At 39.4% G+C, this 15,939-nt stretch overlaps 1 protein-coding gene across 10 annotated transcripts in view; it reads left to right on the plus strand.

Moving 5' to 3' along the window:
- Window positions 1–15,939, plus strand: part of PKP4 (plakophilin 4) — a 113,200-nt gene that overhangs the window by 19,531 nt on the left and 77,730 nt on the right. For 6 of the 10 annotated variants that reach the window (XM_075512322.1, XM_075512324.1, XM_075512328.1 and 3 more), the window contains exon 2: window positions 8,830–8,963. In XM_075512322.1, coding sequence (XP_075368437.1) covers window positions 8,835–8,963 — 129 coding nt within the window. In that variant the 5' untranslated portion in view covers window positions 8,830–8,834. Of the gene's footprint in view, window positions 1–8,828; window positions 8,964–15,939 lie in introns of those variants that run through there. The other 4 variants (XM_075512332.1, XM_075512329.1, XM_075512331.1 and 1 more) reach the window with 1 other exon arrangement.

Below are 15,939 nucleotides of genomic sequence, written 5' to 3' on the forward strand. Positions count from 1 at the left end.
TTAGCTTGTGGTACTTCATATATTTGTGAAGCATGAATGCTCTCCAGACATCCTTCAGATGACAAAGATTCTTATTTTTTTTTAAGGTGAGCTACAAGCAGTGCCTCAGGCCTCGAAGGATATGACGATAAATATGGCTTTATTCAAAATGGTCATCTTCTATACCTGTCTGATCTCTTCTGTTGAATGGTTAGTTTGAAAGCTATAAAAACATTAATCTTGTGAGCATGTTACAACTGGATATTTGCGGATGTAGAATCTTGCCTGCTCACTAGAGTGGAGTTAAAGTATGTAGCCATCGGCCAAAAAAAAAAAGGCTGTCTTTTACTAGGAGCTGTAACAAAAATACATTTATCCAAAAGCTAGGGTAATAATTTTTAGCATTTTAAAAAGGACATGGCACCAGATGCCTTTTGAACCTGCATGTGTTTAAAAAAAAAAAAAAAAGACAGAGGAAGAAAAGTATCCTGAAAAGAAAAAGGGATGAGGAAGATGGTAAATTTAGCAGTAAGATAGTTGAACGCATCTCCCACATTTCTCAGGCAGCCTATCAGTTGCATGTAGGTTTCTTTCGTGGCTGAGGGACTCAGTCTGCACAATTATGCAGGTGTATTTTTTTTATTCTGTCATTACAGAAGTCAATTTCTTCCATGTTTTAATCAGGTAATATATTTACTTCCCTGGTTTCATCCTTAAGTCCATGTGAACAAAACTTCTGCACTACTAATGTCCATAAAGAAAAGTGGTATCTTAACCATGTTTAGAATATTTAGCCTATAGTGTGATATTTGAAGATACTTCAAATATCCAGATGCAGTAAGATGACTTACTGCATCTGGACATTTTAAAAACTATTTTTCATGTAAACGTTTGAGCCATCTTTCACATAATCCATTTTTAATTGCTTGCATCATCTTTGCAAGTGGATAAGTTGTCATCTGCTGTCTTTTCATCCAAACACATGACCATAGGCTGGTAGATATAATACAGAGTTTGTCTTAGTTCAGTCACTTGGTTGCAGCAAGCTTGAGAGTGTCAATCACTGCCTAGTTTGTAGGCAAGCAGCACTCCATCCTTGTAGCAGGATGGAGCTAATAGGAGCTACTCATACCTAGAAGTGTACTGACATGTCTGAAGTAATTCAAAATATCAGATAAATTTTAATCATGTCTTCATCTAAAAACGGTAGAAATCTAGTAAGTCTTGTTTTGGTTTTGACTTTCACATATACTGTAAAGGATGAAAAACAAGAATCTTTGACTGAGAGCTGAGATGTGCCTTGTTGCTTAAGTGTAGATTTGTAAGAATAACTTAGTTGTATAATAAATAACATGTCGGTGTCCCAGCAAGTTGATTTTTAGCTTATTGGAGCTTTTTTCTTCTGTACCAATGAGTATCGCTCTGATGTCCTTGGTGATTTACTCCTGTTGCTTGAGTTAATCTTGTAGGTAGATAAATATGAGGATATTTAGTGATGAGATGTTGCTCGTTTTTCTCATGTTTCCCTCATGAAATAGATACAGTCTATCCTATCCTAGTTGACAGTGGTCATAAGAATTATATTACCTCTTCAGTGCGAATTACTGTGGTGACTTGTTACTGGCTTCAGGTCAGCAATGGGAGACTTGGAAACAGGGAATACAGGTAAGGAGAAAATTTGGGAGAATCACCTGTGTAAGGAAGGCAAGAGGAATACGAAGGGAAGCGAGTAGGAAGCTGTGGAAAAGCACCGCTTTTGCTGTCTTGCAGGGAACTTGGAAAGGTCTGGGTTCTCCTTGGGCCTGCACTACAAGGAGGGGAATTACTCGGTGCTGGCAAAACTATCTGGCTATCTCTAAGAAAATAACAGGAGGAGCAGTGGAAGGTGGGGAGTACAGACTAATGAGAATGAAGAATTAAAGCATGGTTTCCTGCACTCAGTTTAGTAATTTCTCATATTTCTTCTCTCCTTCTCAGCTGTGTATTCTTGTTCCTTCCTTGCATCAGTGCTTGTATGGCTGCAAGATCAGCTGGTTCAGAAGAATACAGCCCCCCCCTATCCCCATCCCCCCCCCCCCCCCCAAAAAAAAAAAAAAAAAGCATAGCTTTGTGTCAGATGAATTCACTGAACCTATTTGCTTTGCAGCTGTTTGACCATTCGATCAGACACAAAAGAAAGCATTACCCATTTTGGCAACCTACAACCTCACTGCATGCTTAGAGGACCAGTATGAAAGCCAGGATTGGCAAGCTACTAAAGAAAAATGGTGAATCTGCCCCATCATCAGTGCTGGGGTGCCAAGAAGTCTGCTGCATTTGTACAAAAGGAGAACATCTGGGAGGTTTTTAGGAGTTGGTGCTTTTGTGTGCTAGATATAAACAAGCTAATTGTGCATAGTGGAGGCAATAGGTATCCTCTAAAGAGACAGTTAAAGTGGCTGTTTAAATGTGGTTTACTCAAGCAAATCCCTGCAGTTGCCTAAAGAGATGGTCTCTGCCGTACATGTGTTGGATTGAAAGGTAACTCTTTTTGATGGCTTGGTTTGCTCTGATCCAACTTACTGTGTAGTTTCATGAAACCATTTCAGTGAGCCTCCATGGTAGAGAGGATGGAAAAGCCACTATTCTCAGAATTATTGTAGGGTATTTCAGAATAGAGGCTTCAGTAGCAGAGAACAGCTTTATTTTCCTTGCACACTTGCATCTAGTTTGAAAATGTACATGCAGGCCAGCCTAGAGCTAGATTGTCACTGCTTCTGTTCTTTTGTCTTTTACATAGAGAATTTCAAAATTCAGAATAGTTGTTAATAATTTTGTCAGATGTACGCTACAATGTGTAGTTCTGCAACATCTACCAAAAGATCATCTTGGAACGTTTAAGTCTTTCAATTCTCATGCATTCTTTGGTATAGCAGAGAACTTAAATCTATAAATTTTTCTCTCATATTCAGGAATTTTAAGAAGTTATGTCAATAAGATAAGATATGCTGAAATGCATTGCACAAAGCAGTAGAAGAGTGAAATATGTTTCCTGAGTTTTCATTATGTCTACATAGATCTCGGTGTCTTTAATGTGCAGTAGCAATTTGAGAATTAAAAGAGCTGGAATACAGGGAGGCTTTAAGGTGTATTTATAAATGGTACCTGTGTATATTGGCTGATTCATCCACGTATAAAGTTTGTAGAAAGCAGCCCCGCATCCATCCTGACTACAGCTTTGTAGCTGTGATACTGCAGCAAAGGGTTGTAGGGGACGAGGATTTGGACAGACAGGGAAAGATGTAGGAACAAAGTCTCCCATTCTGGGTGAGATCTAACTGCTGGGCCATGACACAAGAGGCAGGCAATATAACTATGGACCTAATTTTTTGAGGAATGAAGTCTGGTTGCTTGTTTTCCAATAATGAAGCAGTTATCCATACCCAAAGGAGTGAGTAACACAACTCAGGAAGTATCTTTAGCCAGTAAATCCCAGCCTTGCATAAGGAAGAAAGAGGTTTGCTTATTAACTCCTCCAGGGTTTCACTCGTACCGGATTTTAAGGCTCTCATGAATCCTGCATTTGGTGTTTCCTGTTCCCGTAAGATGAATATGAGAATCTAAATTTACTTCATGAGTTCCTTTCCTCAAACAGCGTGCCTAGACGGAGGCATGGTGGTAGGAACGGGGTCCTCTGTGGGGCTGGGCTTCCAAGAGCACCTCCCTGTGCCTTTCCTGCACCACTGTCACCTGAGCTCCTGCGCCTGGCAGCTGCCTGGCCACACAGGAGGTTGGAGTGAATGAGCATACTCGTTTGCGATAGCTTGAGTATGTACGTAAGCGTTTGTAGGATCAAAGCCAACAGTTGTCTAATCTTGAAATCAGGATTAGAAAATCAGTAACTTTGCCAAGAAATGTGTTAATTGAGAGAACAGCAGTTAAAACAACTGACTGCATGGAAGAGTATAGCAGTCTAATTACACCTCTTAACACTGAGATAGATGTACGTTTAACACTGACATTTTCATTAATAATTAATTTGATTGGTTTTCATCTAAGTGTTGTTATTAGAGACTCAATGTTGGGTATATTTTCTGTTCAGAGAAATTACCATACCTTCCAATTAGTTCAGATGTACATTTTCTTGACTGGTTACAGAAATTTACTACAGATAGGTTGAAGAGTTATTTCACAGTGTTGGGGTGAGAAGAGAGTGACAGATAAAATTATGGAAAAGATAAACTGGGATCATCTCACATCTGTGCTCATTATATCATATTTTTGTAGAGGTTTTTAGTCCAGTTTTAAGCATTCATTTAGACAATATACTTTGAAAGTGATCACTTAAAAGGCATCAGCACTACATTTTTAGAGTACTTTTGTGGCACATCATAGAAGCTTCAAAAAGTCAAGGTTTTGGGGTTTTTTTTAAGTAAAAATAAAAAAGCTGTGCTTTTCTTCCCCATATGTCTTAAAATTAAGAAGTCTCTTCTGTTTGGAATAAATATTGCACTGATTTCAGTCTTTTAAGGTATCCCACAACTTACCTTTCATAAATCATAGTTAAACCTTTGGAAAGAACTGGAAACTTAAAAGTATGACTGTGATGGCATGTTGTACCGAGTTTGGCTGGGATAGTTTTGACTTCCTTCATAGTCGCTAGTACGGGGCTGTGGTTTGGATTTGTGACCAAAGCAGTGTTGATAACCCAGGGTTTCGTCCCTGCTGAGCAGTGCTCACACAGCCTCAAGGCCTTTTCTGCTCCTCACCCCCCCCCCCACCAGTGAGCAGGCTGGGGACACAAGGAGCTGGGAGGGGACACGGCTGGGACAGCTGATCCCAACCGACCAAAGGGCTATTCCAGCCCTGCTTTCCTGGAGATGGCTGAACAGCTGCCTGCCCATGGGAAGGAGTGAAGGAATTCCTTCTTTTGCTTTGCTTTGCTTGTGTGCACGGCTTTTGCTTTACCTATTAAACTGTCTTTATCTCAGCCCACAAGTTTTCTCAATTTTACCCTTCTGATTCTCTTCCCCATCCCACTGAGGGGGAGTGAGCAAGCGGCTGCGTGGGGCTGAGCTGCCCACCGGGGTTAAACCACAACGCATCTAAATATTTAATTGATTTAAAGCAAGACATGCATAACTCTGCATAATTGAGAATTCAGTGCTGCTTTTTTATTATTTAAAAGATTGGCTTTATTATTGTACTGTATTTTGTGTTTCTCACCTGGAAGTCCCAAAACACAATGGACACTGCCCTGGTTACTGTGCAGGTGAAGATGTGTTGGCATGTATGGACAAGAAACCCATGTGTAACTTGTGAGAGTTTTTGAGATTTGGCCTTTTGATTACTTAGAAAATACTCCTAAATGAAGGGAAAGCTTGACTAGGTAGTTTTATTACTTCATGATATGCTTGCAAATTTAACACTCCATTTAGAAACCTGAAACACTGAGTTCTAGTCATAAAAGAACTCTGGAAAGCAATTTAAAAAATCAGGTGTGACCCAGGGAACTGTGACATGTATTCTATGATTCTTTGGGTTATTACAGCTGGATGAAAGAGTTGATTTTTACAAGTAAAACCTTAAAAGAATACATTTTTATTTTCTAAAACCTTAAAGTTCTTTGACTTTTCAAAATCCTATTATATAACTGTTAGAGCACGGGTTTTATTCTGCTTTCTTGAATGCTATTTAACTTGTTCTTGTAGAAACAAGGGTCCTTGAAGCTTTAGGTGTAATGCCAGGCTTACAGTTGGCTTATAAAAATCTCAGTGTGGCAGCCTTTGTATTTGCAAGCTTGAAATGAATAAAAACGTTGTTTCAAAAATAGTCAGACATGGATGGTTATTCATTTGGTGGTACTTTGTGAGCCAAGTAGCATGTAATCACTTTATATCAATTCTCCAAGAGTAAGTTCTGTTCCAGTTGTGAGACACCCACCTTGGTCTCCTTCAGACATACCCACAGGCATTTCAACACGGATTGAGGTCAGCTGAGTCTGATAAAGTGACAGTGGAAGAAATGGTTGTTATCTTTTTTTTTTTTTTCCTCCCCCTCCTTTTTTTGTTGTTGTTAAAAAATCGATTCGCTGTATTCTAGCTTCTCTGGTAGAGGTAGGACTCTGGTAGCTGGAGGACGTGGCAGTGCTGCCGTTCTCTCCATCTCCAGTCACGGAGGAAGAGGGCTTCTCCCCCTGCGCTGCTGGAGGGGCGGATGGGCTGCGTGCGGCGCCGGGCTCTGCAGAGCAGCCCCGCCGGGACTGCCCGTCCCCGGTCCCGTCAGGTGCGGCCGCACCGCCGTGCCTGGGGAGAGCGGGAGGACAGCGGGCATGGGAGGGCCGGGAAAAGGCCGCCGCGCCTTCCTTTCTCGTGCTCTCTTCCCTTTCCTCCCTGTTTCTCTCGCCAAACCTCTGGCATCTAAGCGAAGAGTGTGCTTATCCGCAGCCAGCTAGGCTCCGGGGCGGGTGGGAGGAGAGGCGGGCCGGAGGCCGTGGTCCAGGTGGGGCTGCCGGCAACAGCGGGAGCTGCCGCCTCCCGCCCCCTGGGGCTTGGAGCACCGCGCGGCCTGCCGCCGTGCCCCGCTCCCCTGCGGCAGGGCCCGAGCACCTGCCCCGGTGGCGAGGAGCGGTGCCAGGCTGGAGGCGGCGGGCACGGCGGAGGCGGGGCCTCCTCTCCCTCAGGGAGCAGGGTGTGGGCGAGGTGAGGCCGGGCCGGGCGGAAGGGCTTTGCTGGGGCGCTGAGGTGCTGTGATTGTGGTGGGAGAGGGAGAAACACGTACTCCGGACTTAAATTGTTTTTAGATGAGGAGAAGGACAGAGTGTGGCATACTCTTTATGTTGCCATGACGGTGGTTTGGTCCCGTTGGAAGGTGAGCTGAAGGAAGAAGGAAAAGGAGTTGCTCTTTGTGTCGCTAAACTAACGTGTTCCGATTTCCCTCTGCAGTCCTGATGCCAGAAACCTGGCAGTGCGGTATTTGTGCAATTTCTTTGTTCCAGAAGATAAATGCAATATGGGCATAAGGTGAGAATGGGCTATTTATACAGACTCTTTTCAGGTTACTGGACAGTCTCCCTGTAGGACTCTGAGGGGAGGAGAGGCCCTCCTCCAGAAAGTAACAGAGCCCCGGTGAGGCTCTTGCTCTAACATGGTTTTGGAAGCAGCTTTTCTTTTTCTGTTCGCATTGGTAGAAGCTGATGGGTGACCAGGCTCCTGCACCATATGTTACTCCTATGACTACTCCACTGCCTGTCATCACTCATCTCACTTTAGTTTCTCTGAAGCTGTTGTTTGATTCCCTCAGTGGCTGATGTGAAACTGCACATTAACCGTGTTACCAGCTCTTTTAGCAGACTAGAATAGTGTGGTTAATAAAGACCACCTAATGCTAATGCACTTGAAGTGGCTTATAAGCCTGAACAGAAGTCGTCCTTCTCACGGTGCATGTGCCGCTGTACATGAAGCGGAACGAAAGTACTTTTTCTTACGTCATCTCTCTTCTGGCTTCCACTCATCTTTTCTGCCCAAGGCTGCCTGTAGCAGCATAGAAGTCCTCTGACAACATAGTGCTTTGCCTGTACTCGGCCTCTGTGTATAAGCACCAATGCGGAAAAAGTCCTGAGAGGGTGAACGATCCCGTAGAGTGATTCCAGAAGAGATCCCTTGAGAGTCAACTCAACTGCTCTTCCAGCCAAATCAGAAATGCGCAGCTTCATAGCACAGGCACTGATCTTATAGCTTGTCCCATGTCTTTTTAGGGTAGTGTGTGCCCAGCTTTGTGCCGATTCAGCATTTAGAAGGCAGGTGGTGGAGAAGGGATGGTCATGGTTAAAACAGGTCAGGACTGAGAAGTCTTATGGGTCCATTCCCAGCCTTGGAGCCTGTTTGCAGTGTAAGCTGCTCCTTGGGAAATGAAGGGAAGGAAGCTGCTGTTCATATTTGTTTCCTCTAGGAATGTTGAGTTTGTTTTGAAAATCTAAAATTAAATATTGACTACTTTTAACATTAGACCTCACGAGCTTTATTTTCTTTTTTCTGAAGGAAATTAAAGCATGATATATGTGCAGAAACTACATCAATACCACCTACTTGCTATTTTCAAAGTATTAAACACACTTCATAACTATGTCTGTAATATTAGTTAATAGTGACTTCTATAGTTAAACAAATAAATTTCCTTTTTTACCTGTACTGGAATTGTTAGTGTGCTGCCTCCACGATAATGAGGCTTGGGATTCTTGAATGCTAATCCTGTCTGTCCTTTCCACGCTATCCATAGCCCAGGGCAGTTGGTTTAACTTCAATGTTTTAGTTTTCTCTTTTGCAAAAAGAAGACTAGAAGCATTATTCCCATTAACTTTTTATTACCATAATTAGCCTCTTGCATTGTTTGTTCCTAACAGCAAAGCACTCTGCTGTTACATGTCATTCTTCTATGCTAAAAACTGCACATGTGGTAAACTTTTACTGACCCTGGGTGTTCGTAATGTTTAAGGCTAGTATTTTTCACACATCTTGGATTTTGCTACTTTTAGTAACTACCACAAAATAGTATTTTAAAAATAATCTTTAAACATCATGCTGCCTGGTTGCTTCTGCCCAACCCTCACGTTCTGTCTATAATTCTGATTTCAATTTGTGGAGGTGAAGCGCAGTAATATCAGCGTACGTTGCTATTAATGATACAAAGTTTGGATTTGGATTGGATTTTGGATTTGGATTTTTGGAATGATACAAAGTTTGGATTTCTAATTTGGTTAAGTTTGGAAAGGTTTTAGAAAAAAGATAAGAGAATTTATAATAATGAAAACTTGGATTTTCTTAAACTTCACTGGCTCAAAATGTAAACTATTTTAAAATATTGTTATTGCAGGCAAAATGCCAGCCCCTGAGCAGACCCCAATGGTGGAGGAGGGGCTGCCGCAGACAACACAGGAAACTTCCACAGGCCCAGGCATGGAACCAGAGACTACTGCCACTACCATTTTAGCTTCTGTAAAGGAACAGGTATATACCTTGTTTTCAGAAATTCAGTATGCGTTGTGGAGTTGACCATTGTCTTTTATTGCATTGCTGGGGAAAAAAAAAAATCTTTGTTTCTAAAATGTGTTGCCTAGCGTTGGTATAGTATATTTTGTAGGTCAGAATGTTAGAATCTGAATATAGAGGGTTCATTTAATTGCATTGAACAGAAGCATCATTATGGTATTCTGTGTCCCTTGGAATGTATGCACTGCTGTTGTAAATTTGTCTTGAAATGCAGGTTTATTGCTTAGAAAAGCTAGTGTAGAATTGATGCAACATGGAGAACTCGTCCTTTTTATACATTCTGCAAAGTTGTGTACAGTGTTACAGAAATTTGCACATAAAGATTTTGGTATGATTAATTGGATTTTGTAAAAGAATGGGTTTTAAACTTTGGTTTCAGTTATCAATGCCAAGGTAGTAATATATTTTAAATCTGCAGCACATTTATGGACATGTATCTTAGTGATAGTCTCTATAGGGAAAATAAAATTGTGTTTGAAATCAAGTTCAGCCTTAATTTGTAAAGATCATTCAAGGGGAAAAAAATTGCAGTTTTGCAAAGAAACATACTAACTAAAGGGGGTTTTGGTTTTGTTTTGAAAAAAAAAAAAAACAAAAACAAAAAACAAAAAAACCAAACCACAGAGAAGTAATAGTTTGGCTTTCATTGTCAGAACTAGAAATAATGATCATCTTTCTTGGCTTAATACATAAATTGTAACATCTGAATTTCAGAATAAATCTGCTTTGCTGTCTCTGTTTCAGAACTTCTTTTAAGATAAATCAGTACTCAATTCAAGATATTAATTCTGAATGCAAACACTTGATGTATTAGTTCTCGTATGTTGTCCCATATTAATATTAAAAAAAAGGTGATAATTAGATTATATAGTCTTGATATCAACAGATTTCATACCCATAGAACCTTCAGTCTTAAATGAAAATTTTCTGCAGGATGATGACATTTGGATCTTTATTTTCATGCCTAAATTAATAGTTTCAAAAGTATTTTAAGATTACAATAGCAAGCCTAATAATTTCTTAGTGATATTAAAACCAATATTAAAATCTAATGGGGAGGATATTAATGCTGGAGGCTATCGAGATACGAGTAATCACAGTCATCTGAGTTACAGTGATCTTGAGTCATCTGTCATCGTCTGAGACAGTAGCTTGCCTTGTGCCATCTTAGCTTATCACAAATGTCAATTAGAACTCATTTGCTTAAAGTACATTTGTGGTGATTTTAAGTTGGTCCATTTTATTTTGCAGTTCACAGAGAACATGCTCATAATGGTAGCTTAGTTGATCAGGAACGTTGCAATAAATGACAGTACTGTAATTGCTGATGATCACCAGCCAATAATCTTACTGCTGTGATTGCTGTCCAGAATGGCTTTTGTGCAGTTTTGATGCAATAGCAAGTGCTTAAACTGAACATACAATTATGACAGCATTGTCTATATTGGGTTGATACATGATAAGTATACAGTAAAAAGGCATTTGTTAACATCCCTTTTCCTACCCAAGAAACGTTGTTGTCTTTTTCTTGTTCTTAGAGAAAAAATGATAATGGAATATTTCTTCGTTTTAAAAAGGAGGTTAAAACCTCTCCTCCTTTCTATTCATAAAAAGACTATTAAATGTGTGGACTATTAAGTAACTCAGTTCTGATGAAAGGAAAAAATAAAATTACAATTGTTTAATAGTTAGTGAAACACAAACTTCAGAACTGTAGCCTAATTTTAAAATGTATAGACACATTAGAATGAATACAAGGGGAGGAAGATGTAAATTGTACTTCACTCTTGAAAATGATAATGTGAAAGAATTAAGAGCTGAACTGTTACTTTCTGGGGGTTTTTTTTGTTGATAATAATTATGGACACTGACACATTCAACACCCTTCCTGTATGGCAGAAAGCCCAGAACAGAATATTTTCCAGTGCAGTTATTTACTTTATTAACCTTGAACAGAAACTACTATGCTGTTTGCTGTGGCCTAACTTCCTTTTATACAGGAATCTCTTCATTTGCTGTAGGTCTGCATTTGTAAAATAGAGTTGCCACACCTTAACTTCATTACTTCAGAAACACTTATTACAACAGAAACACAATTCAGAAACCACTTTATTATTACTTGTCAAATTGTGCAAGATTTTAACTTAATAAAAACTTTTAAAATTACTACAGTAGTTCTGAAATAGGTAGATAAATTTATTGAATTACTTTGTTAAGCTTTCTACCATAGTGGCATAGATACAATTATATAAAAAGTTGCACAAATTAGTCTATGAACCCTACAGCCACTTTAAATAAACTCTCCATTTGTTTCTTTTTCCTATGACCCCAAATCAGTTTAAAGCAACTTTTTTACCAAACTAGAGTGTGTCCCCTGAACTCTGAACAGTCTTACATTGAGACAAAATTGTCAGACAACTGTGTAAGTCTCCCTTGATTATATTTTAGGAAAGAAATGTTTCAATTCACTTTTAGTGTTATAATATCTGCAGAACAAGTGCAATCTATGAAGAAATTTAGATTACCACAGCTTTGTGCTTTTCTGACAAAGCTCCACTTTTGTTTTAATGTGAAAACACATCCCTAATTAGTATAAATTATGACACTACCACCACAACCACCACTGGCTTTGATTGGGTTAGGGGGGATAGTTCTTTTACCAGGTTAAGTTATTCTGTTTGCGGATACACTAGTGGTTATACTTCTGGATGAAAATCAAGGGAAGGACTGACTCTTACCTGGTATGAGTTGCATCTCTACTAGAGGAATTCCTTTTTGAACGCAGGGAGGTACTAAGGCTAACTGTAATGAAGCTGAAACATATGCTGGCCTTTTCTTTTTTTTTCTTTTAGTGCATTTGATGATGGGGTGTGGGTTTTTCTGGTTTGTGGAGGGGATGTTTTCTGTGGGTTTGTTTTGGAGGTGGGTTTTTTTGGTTTTGTTTTTTCAGGACATGTATTTCACTTCTAAAATGTTATGACGTTTCCATGCTATAATGGATATGCTGAAACAAGTTTTAAGTAAAACTAAAGCATTAAAATATACATGTCTATATTTCTGAATCCTGGGGAGTATTTGGATAAAAGTTTAGTTAAGTTCTGTAGGGAGTCTCTTATCCATTTTAAAAGTAAATTGACTATTTTCATACTAAAATAACAGGTTGTTACAAATTGAAGGGGCAGCATCACAGCAGTAACTTGGGAGGGGGAGAGGGCAGGGAATGTAGGGGCAGCTAGTTGCCTACTCCTCCAGATAGATTTGTGGAATCACTGCTACTTTACACGTGCAAGCCGTATGCTGCTGAATTTGGAATGAATTGCTGCTGAACTGGCAAGATTAAATGGGATCATTTGGAATTTAATTTCTTGCTTAGCATGTTAGTTTTCCTTTTCAGTGATTGGGCTGAGAGAAAAGGTCTCGTAGGAAAAACTACCCATCGATCCAGTTTTCAAAAGTAACATGAATGTGTTGTTTTTAATTTCTATTGCTGTTGCTAATTTCTTTGCAACCTGCTACTTGCAGCAGTGGCAGGGTTTTTTTAGTTTCTTTGTTCTTTGGTCTAGTTGGTTTTGACACCTAAAGATGGACAACTTTTCACCTTTTCGTTTGTAAATAGGTGACAATAGAGTAAGAATGATTGGATATGCTTTCGGATGGATAATCATAAATCTCTTGGGTTTTCCTAGAAGTGTTCACTTTTGTTCAACAATTATATAAAAATACAATTATAAAACCTTTTCCTTTTGTATAACTGTATTGAACCATGCCATATTCTTAGAAAGTGTGCACTTTTTTCCCTTCTTTATTGTTTAAGTACAAAATACTTTACGTAGTTCTTGAGATGTTGGGGGGGGGGGGGGGGAGGGCAAAAAACCCTAAGTTTTTCAGGTGGAAGTGGAGGAAAGAATGCATTTTCCATATAGCAAAAAATTTATTATTGCATGTTTAAAAACACCTTTACTAGAACAACAGTATTTTGATATTAAGTTTGGGAGATTTCTTTACCAATTCAGATATGTAGTGCTTTATATCAAGTACTCTGTAGTCCAACTGTGTAGGCATGTCACTTCAACAAGATACCTGAAAAAAAGACTTACTAAATGCACTTTCAGTAATTAGGCACAAACATTGAACAGTCTCACTCTGAAATTCTGATTTGCATGCATCTAGTGATCAATTAGGTGGATAAATGTGTATCAGTTCTGAAATGAAGGCGGTACTTCTTATTAAATGGACTTCCAAGCTTTGTGTGAGTGAAACAAAAATCTTTGTCAACATTTTCTGAATGACTGGAAGAACTGTTTTTTTTCCCAACTCTCTTGATAACTGTGTTCAGTTGCTTAGGTCATTCTTCCCTATTTAATCCCAGAACTTTGAAGTTTACTGTTTCTGCTCTTTACAAGCATTTCCAGTTTTGGTGAATCAAGTCTGAGAAGTCCACTTCCCAAGACTCTTATTCTAGGACAAAATATATGCCACTCCTGTCTCAAATGAAACAACTAACTCCTTAATCAAAATTCTGTGTACTCCTTTATTCATGTGAAGGTCTAGAAATTAATTTTTCCTTCTAGCATGTACTGTTCGGCTTCTGAGGAGAAACTCCCCTTGGAAAAGAGCCTGCCTAGAACTGTGGGTACCCCTGAAATATACTGGAGTATTTATACCTTTTGTAACACTTCTATGTTTAGATTACCAGCCTATCTACTCAGCAGCAACTGAACTCTAATCACCAGCTGGCAGAAAAGTATACTTGGCTTCAGCACCAATTTGAAACAACCTAGCATTGTAACAGTCAGTTTCCAAAGGGGGTGCTGCTCAAATGTAGTCAGCGCATACCTCAAGTGGCATTCTTCCTCTCTACCATTGACTAAGAGTAAGCTTTCTATGAATTGCTTAAATTTTGATCCCTCGTCAGCTAGAGCAGCACTAAACTGTTTTACCAGACTAGTGAACAATGCAGGCATAAAAGTATTAAGGGCTTTAATGGTCTGCTGCTGTTGAATACAGAGTAAGTGTGATCAGCCAATAATTGTAGCTGTGTTATTTCACATCCTGTAATCTGGGATTGTCTTTACCCTGTCCAATTTTTTATCTTTTGTCTTCTATTTTGGAAGATACTGAAAGCATGCAAATGCAGTTGTGTGCGTGAGTAAACTTTATTTTTACAGAAAATATTAAGGTTGATCTAACATGGCTAGTTAAAAGTACAGTTTTTTTTTCTCTATAGATTCTGGTAGAGAATTTAAATATTAGGTCACTACAGTATGATACTCATGTTGGAAAAATACAGTATTCAGTGTGTTTTTTAAGTAGTCCGTTGCTTGATCTAGCTCTGAATTACAGCAAGTGGAAACATGTAGAACTCTGCATAGATCAGTGCAGGAGGTTAATGTGAAGAGGGCATAAATGAACTTAATTTTGTTTGTCCTCTTCTCTGTTGCACATTTGTATCATAAAAATGTCCAAAATGTAGTTGCCTTTTCTTTAGCACCATTTGAACTTTCATAGGCAACGGGAGTTGTGTGTGTCTGCACTGTACATTGCAGTTGAATAAGAGATAGTAAATGCAAGGTAAAAGTATTCCTCTCAAATGTAGGCTATGCTTTCTTAGATCATCAACTCGAACTACTGGAAAGTGCTCAACTGAATTGTTCAACAGGCAACATTTTCATGATTAGGAAAACATTTCAGAGTTCAGCTTACAATTGCCACCTTAGCATTTCACAGACAGCGATGTTTGGCAGTTGAAGCAACTCAGCATATCCCAGTGTTACTGCAGCTTGAAGTAACATCCCATCCTAGCCCTGTCTTCCACCACAGCAACCATTGAGAACTGGGAGAAGCCAAGAAGCCGCAAAAGGTGCATCTCTCTGTCAATGGTATCATCTCTCTCAGATGTCCCAACTTGCCCGATCCTGGTCTGACTAGCCAGGCATGTACCATTCAAAAACAGTTTGTGAGTTTTCTTCACTGCTTGTGCCATTGCTGCTGATGCTTGCATAGTTGTCACCAGAAAACCTTCAGTTAGCCAACTGGACCACCGTTTATTTAAAGTTTTAAGTTATCTGTGTTTTGTCAGAGGTTTTCAAATCACAACAGGGCAGGAAGAAAGCAATTTTTATTTTTCAACATTGTGAATGTAGACTCCTCATTCTCATCCATGTTACTGAGGGATAGAAGTTCCTCGTTAACAAAAATGGAAAAAGTTGAATCTCTGCAACATGGTATCATAATAGGATGCAGATATAAAGCACAGAATTGCCTCTAAACCTTCTTTTATTATCTAAAGCCTGCAACAGGAGAATGACAGTCTTCATGGTCAGTCATACAAATTACATTCCCATTACTTACCTGTTTTCAAATATTTGCTGTTAATAGCCCAGCATAGTGTATTGGCAGTTGTTTTCACTTGCCAGGGAGGCACAAGCCTGTCAGAGGTACTCAGCTTTCAAATGAAAAGAGTATATTGTTTTCAGGATTGGTATAACTTGTCTTATCTGTATCTTGTGGCAGTGAAGACCTTGAGGTGTCTTCTTGAGTGAAATCTCAACATCATTGCAGACAAATTACCATTTGGCATGCAGAGCTTGCCAAGTAAGAGCTGTTGTTGGTCACCTGGGGTATACACTACAATGTCGACACCCCATGCAGGGTTTGTCCCTCCTCCAGAAAGTTCACTCTTCAAAAGGAAATTACACAGCTTTAAAATTTGATGGGTTTTGGTTTTCACTCATGGAAGCTTGTCTGCCTGCAGTCTGTATGAATGCCTTTCCCAAGCAAGTTGCTTTCTTCCCTTTCTTGAACCATGTATATGCTTCCTGTTGCTTAAATGTAATTGTATTTAAAGCCGGCATTTTTGTAGCTTCGTGTTAAGAAACATGGTCTGTGGTTTTGCAGTGGAATTTAGGCTATGAAAACAAAAACTGTAGTTTTA

The sequence above is a fragment of the Mycteria americana genome, chromosome 9 (assembly GCF_035582795.1).
Source record: "Mycteria americana isolate JAX WOST 10 ecotype Jacksonville Zoo and Gardens chromosome 9, USCA_MyAme_1.0, whole genome shotgun sequence".
Taxonomy (NCBI): Eukaryota; Metazoa; Chordata; class Aves; order Ciconiiformes; family Ciconiidae; genus Mycteria; species Mycteria americana.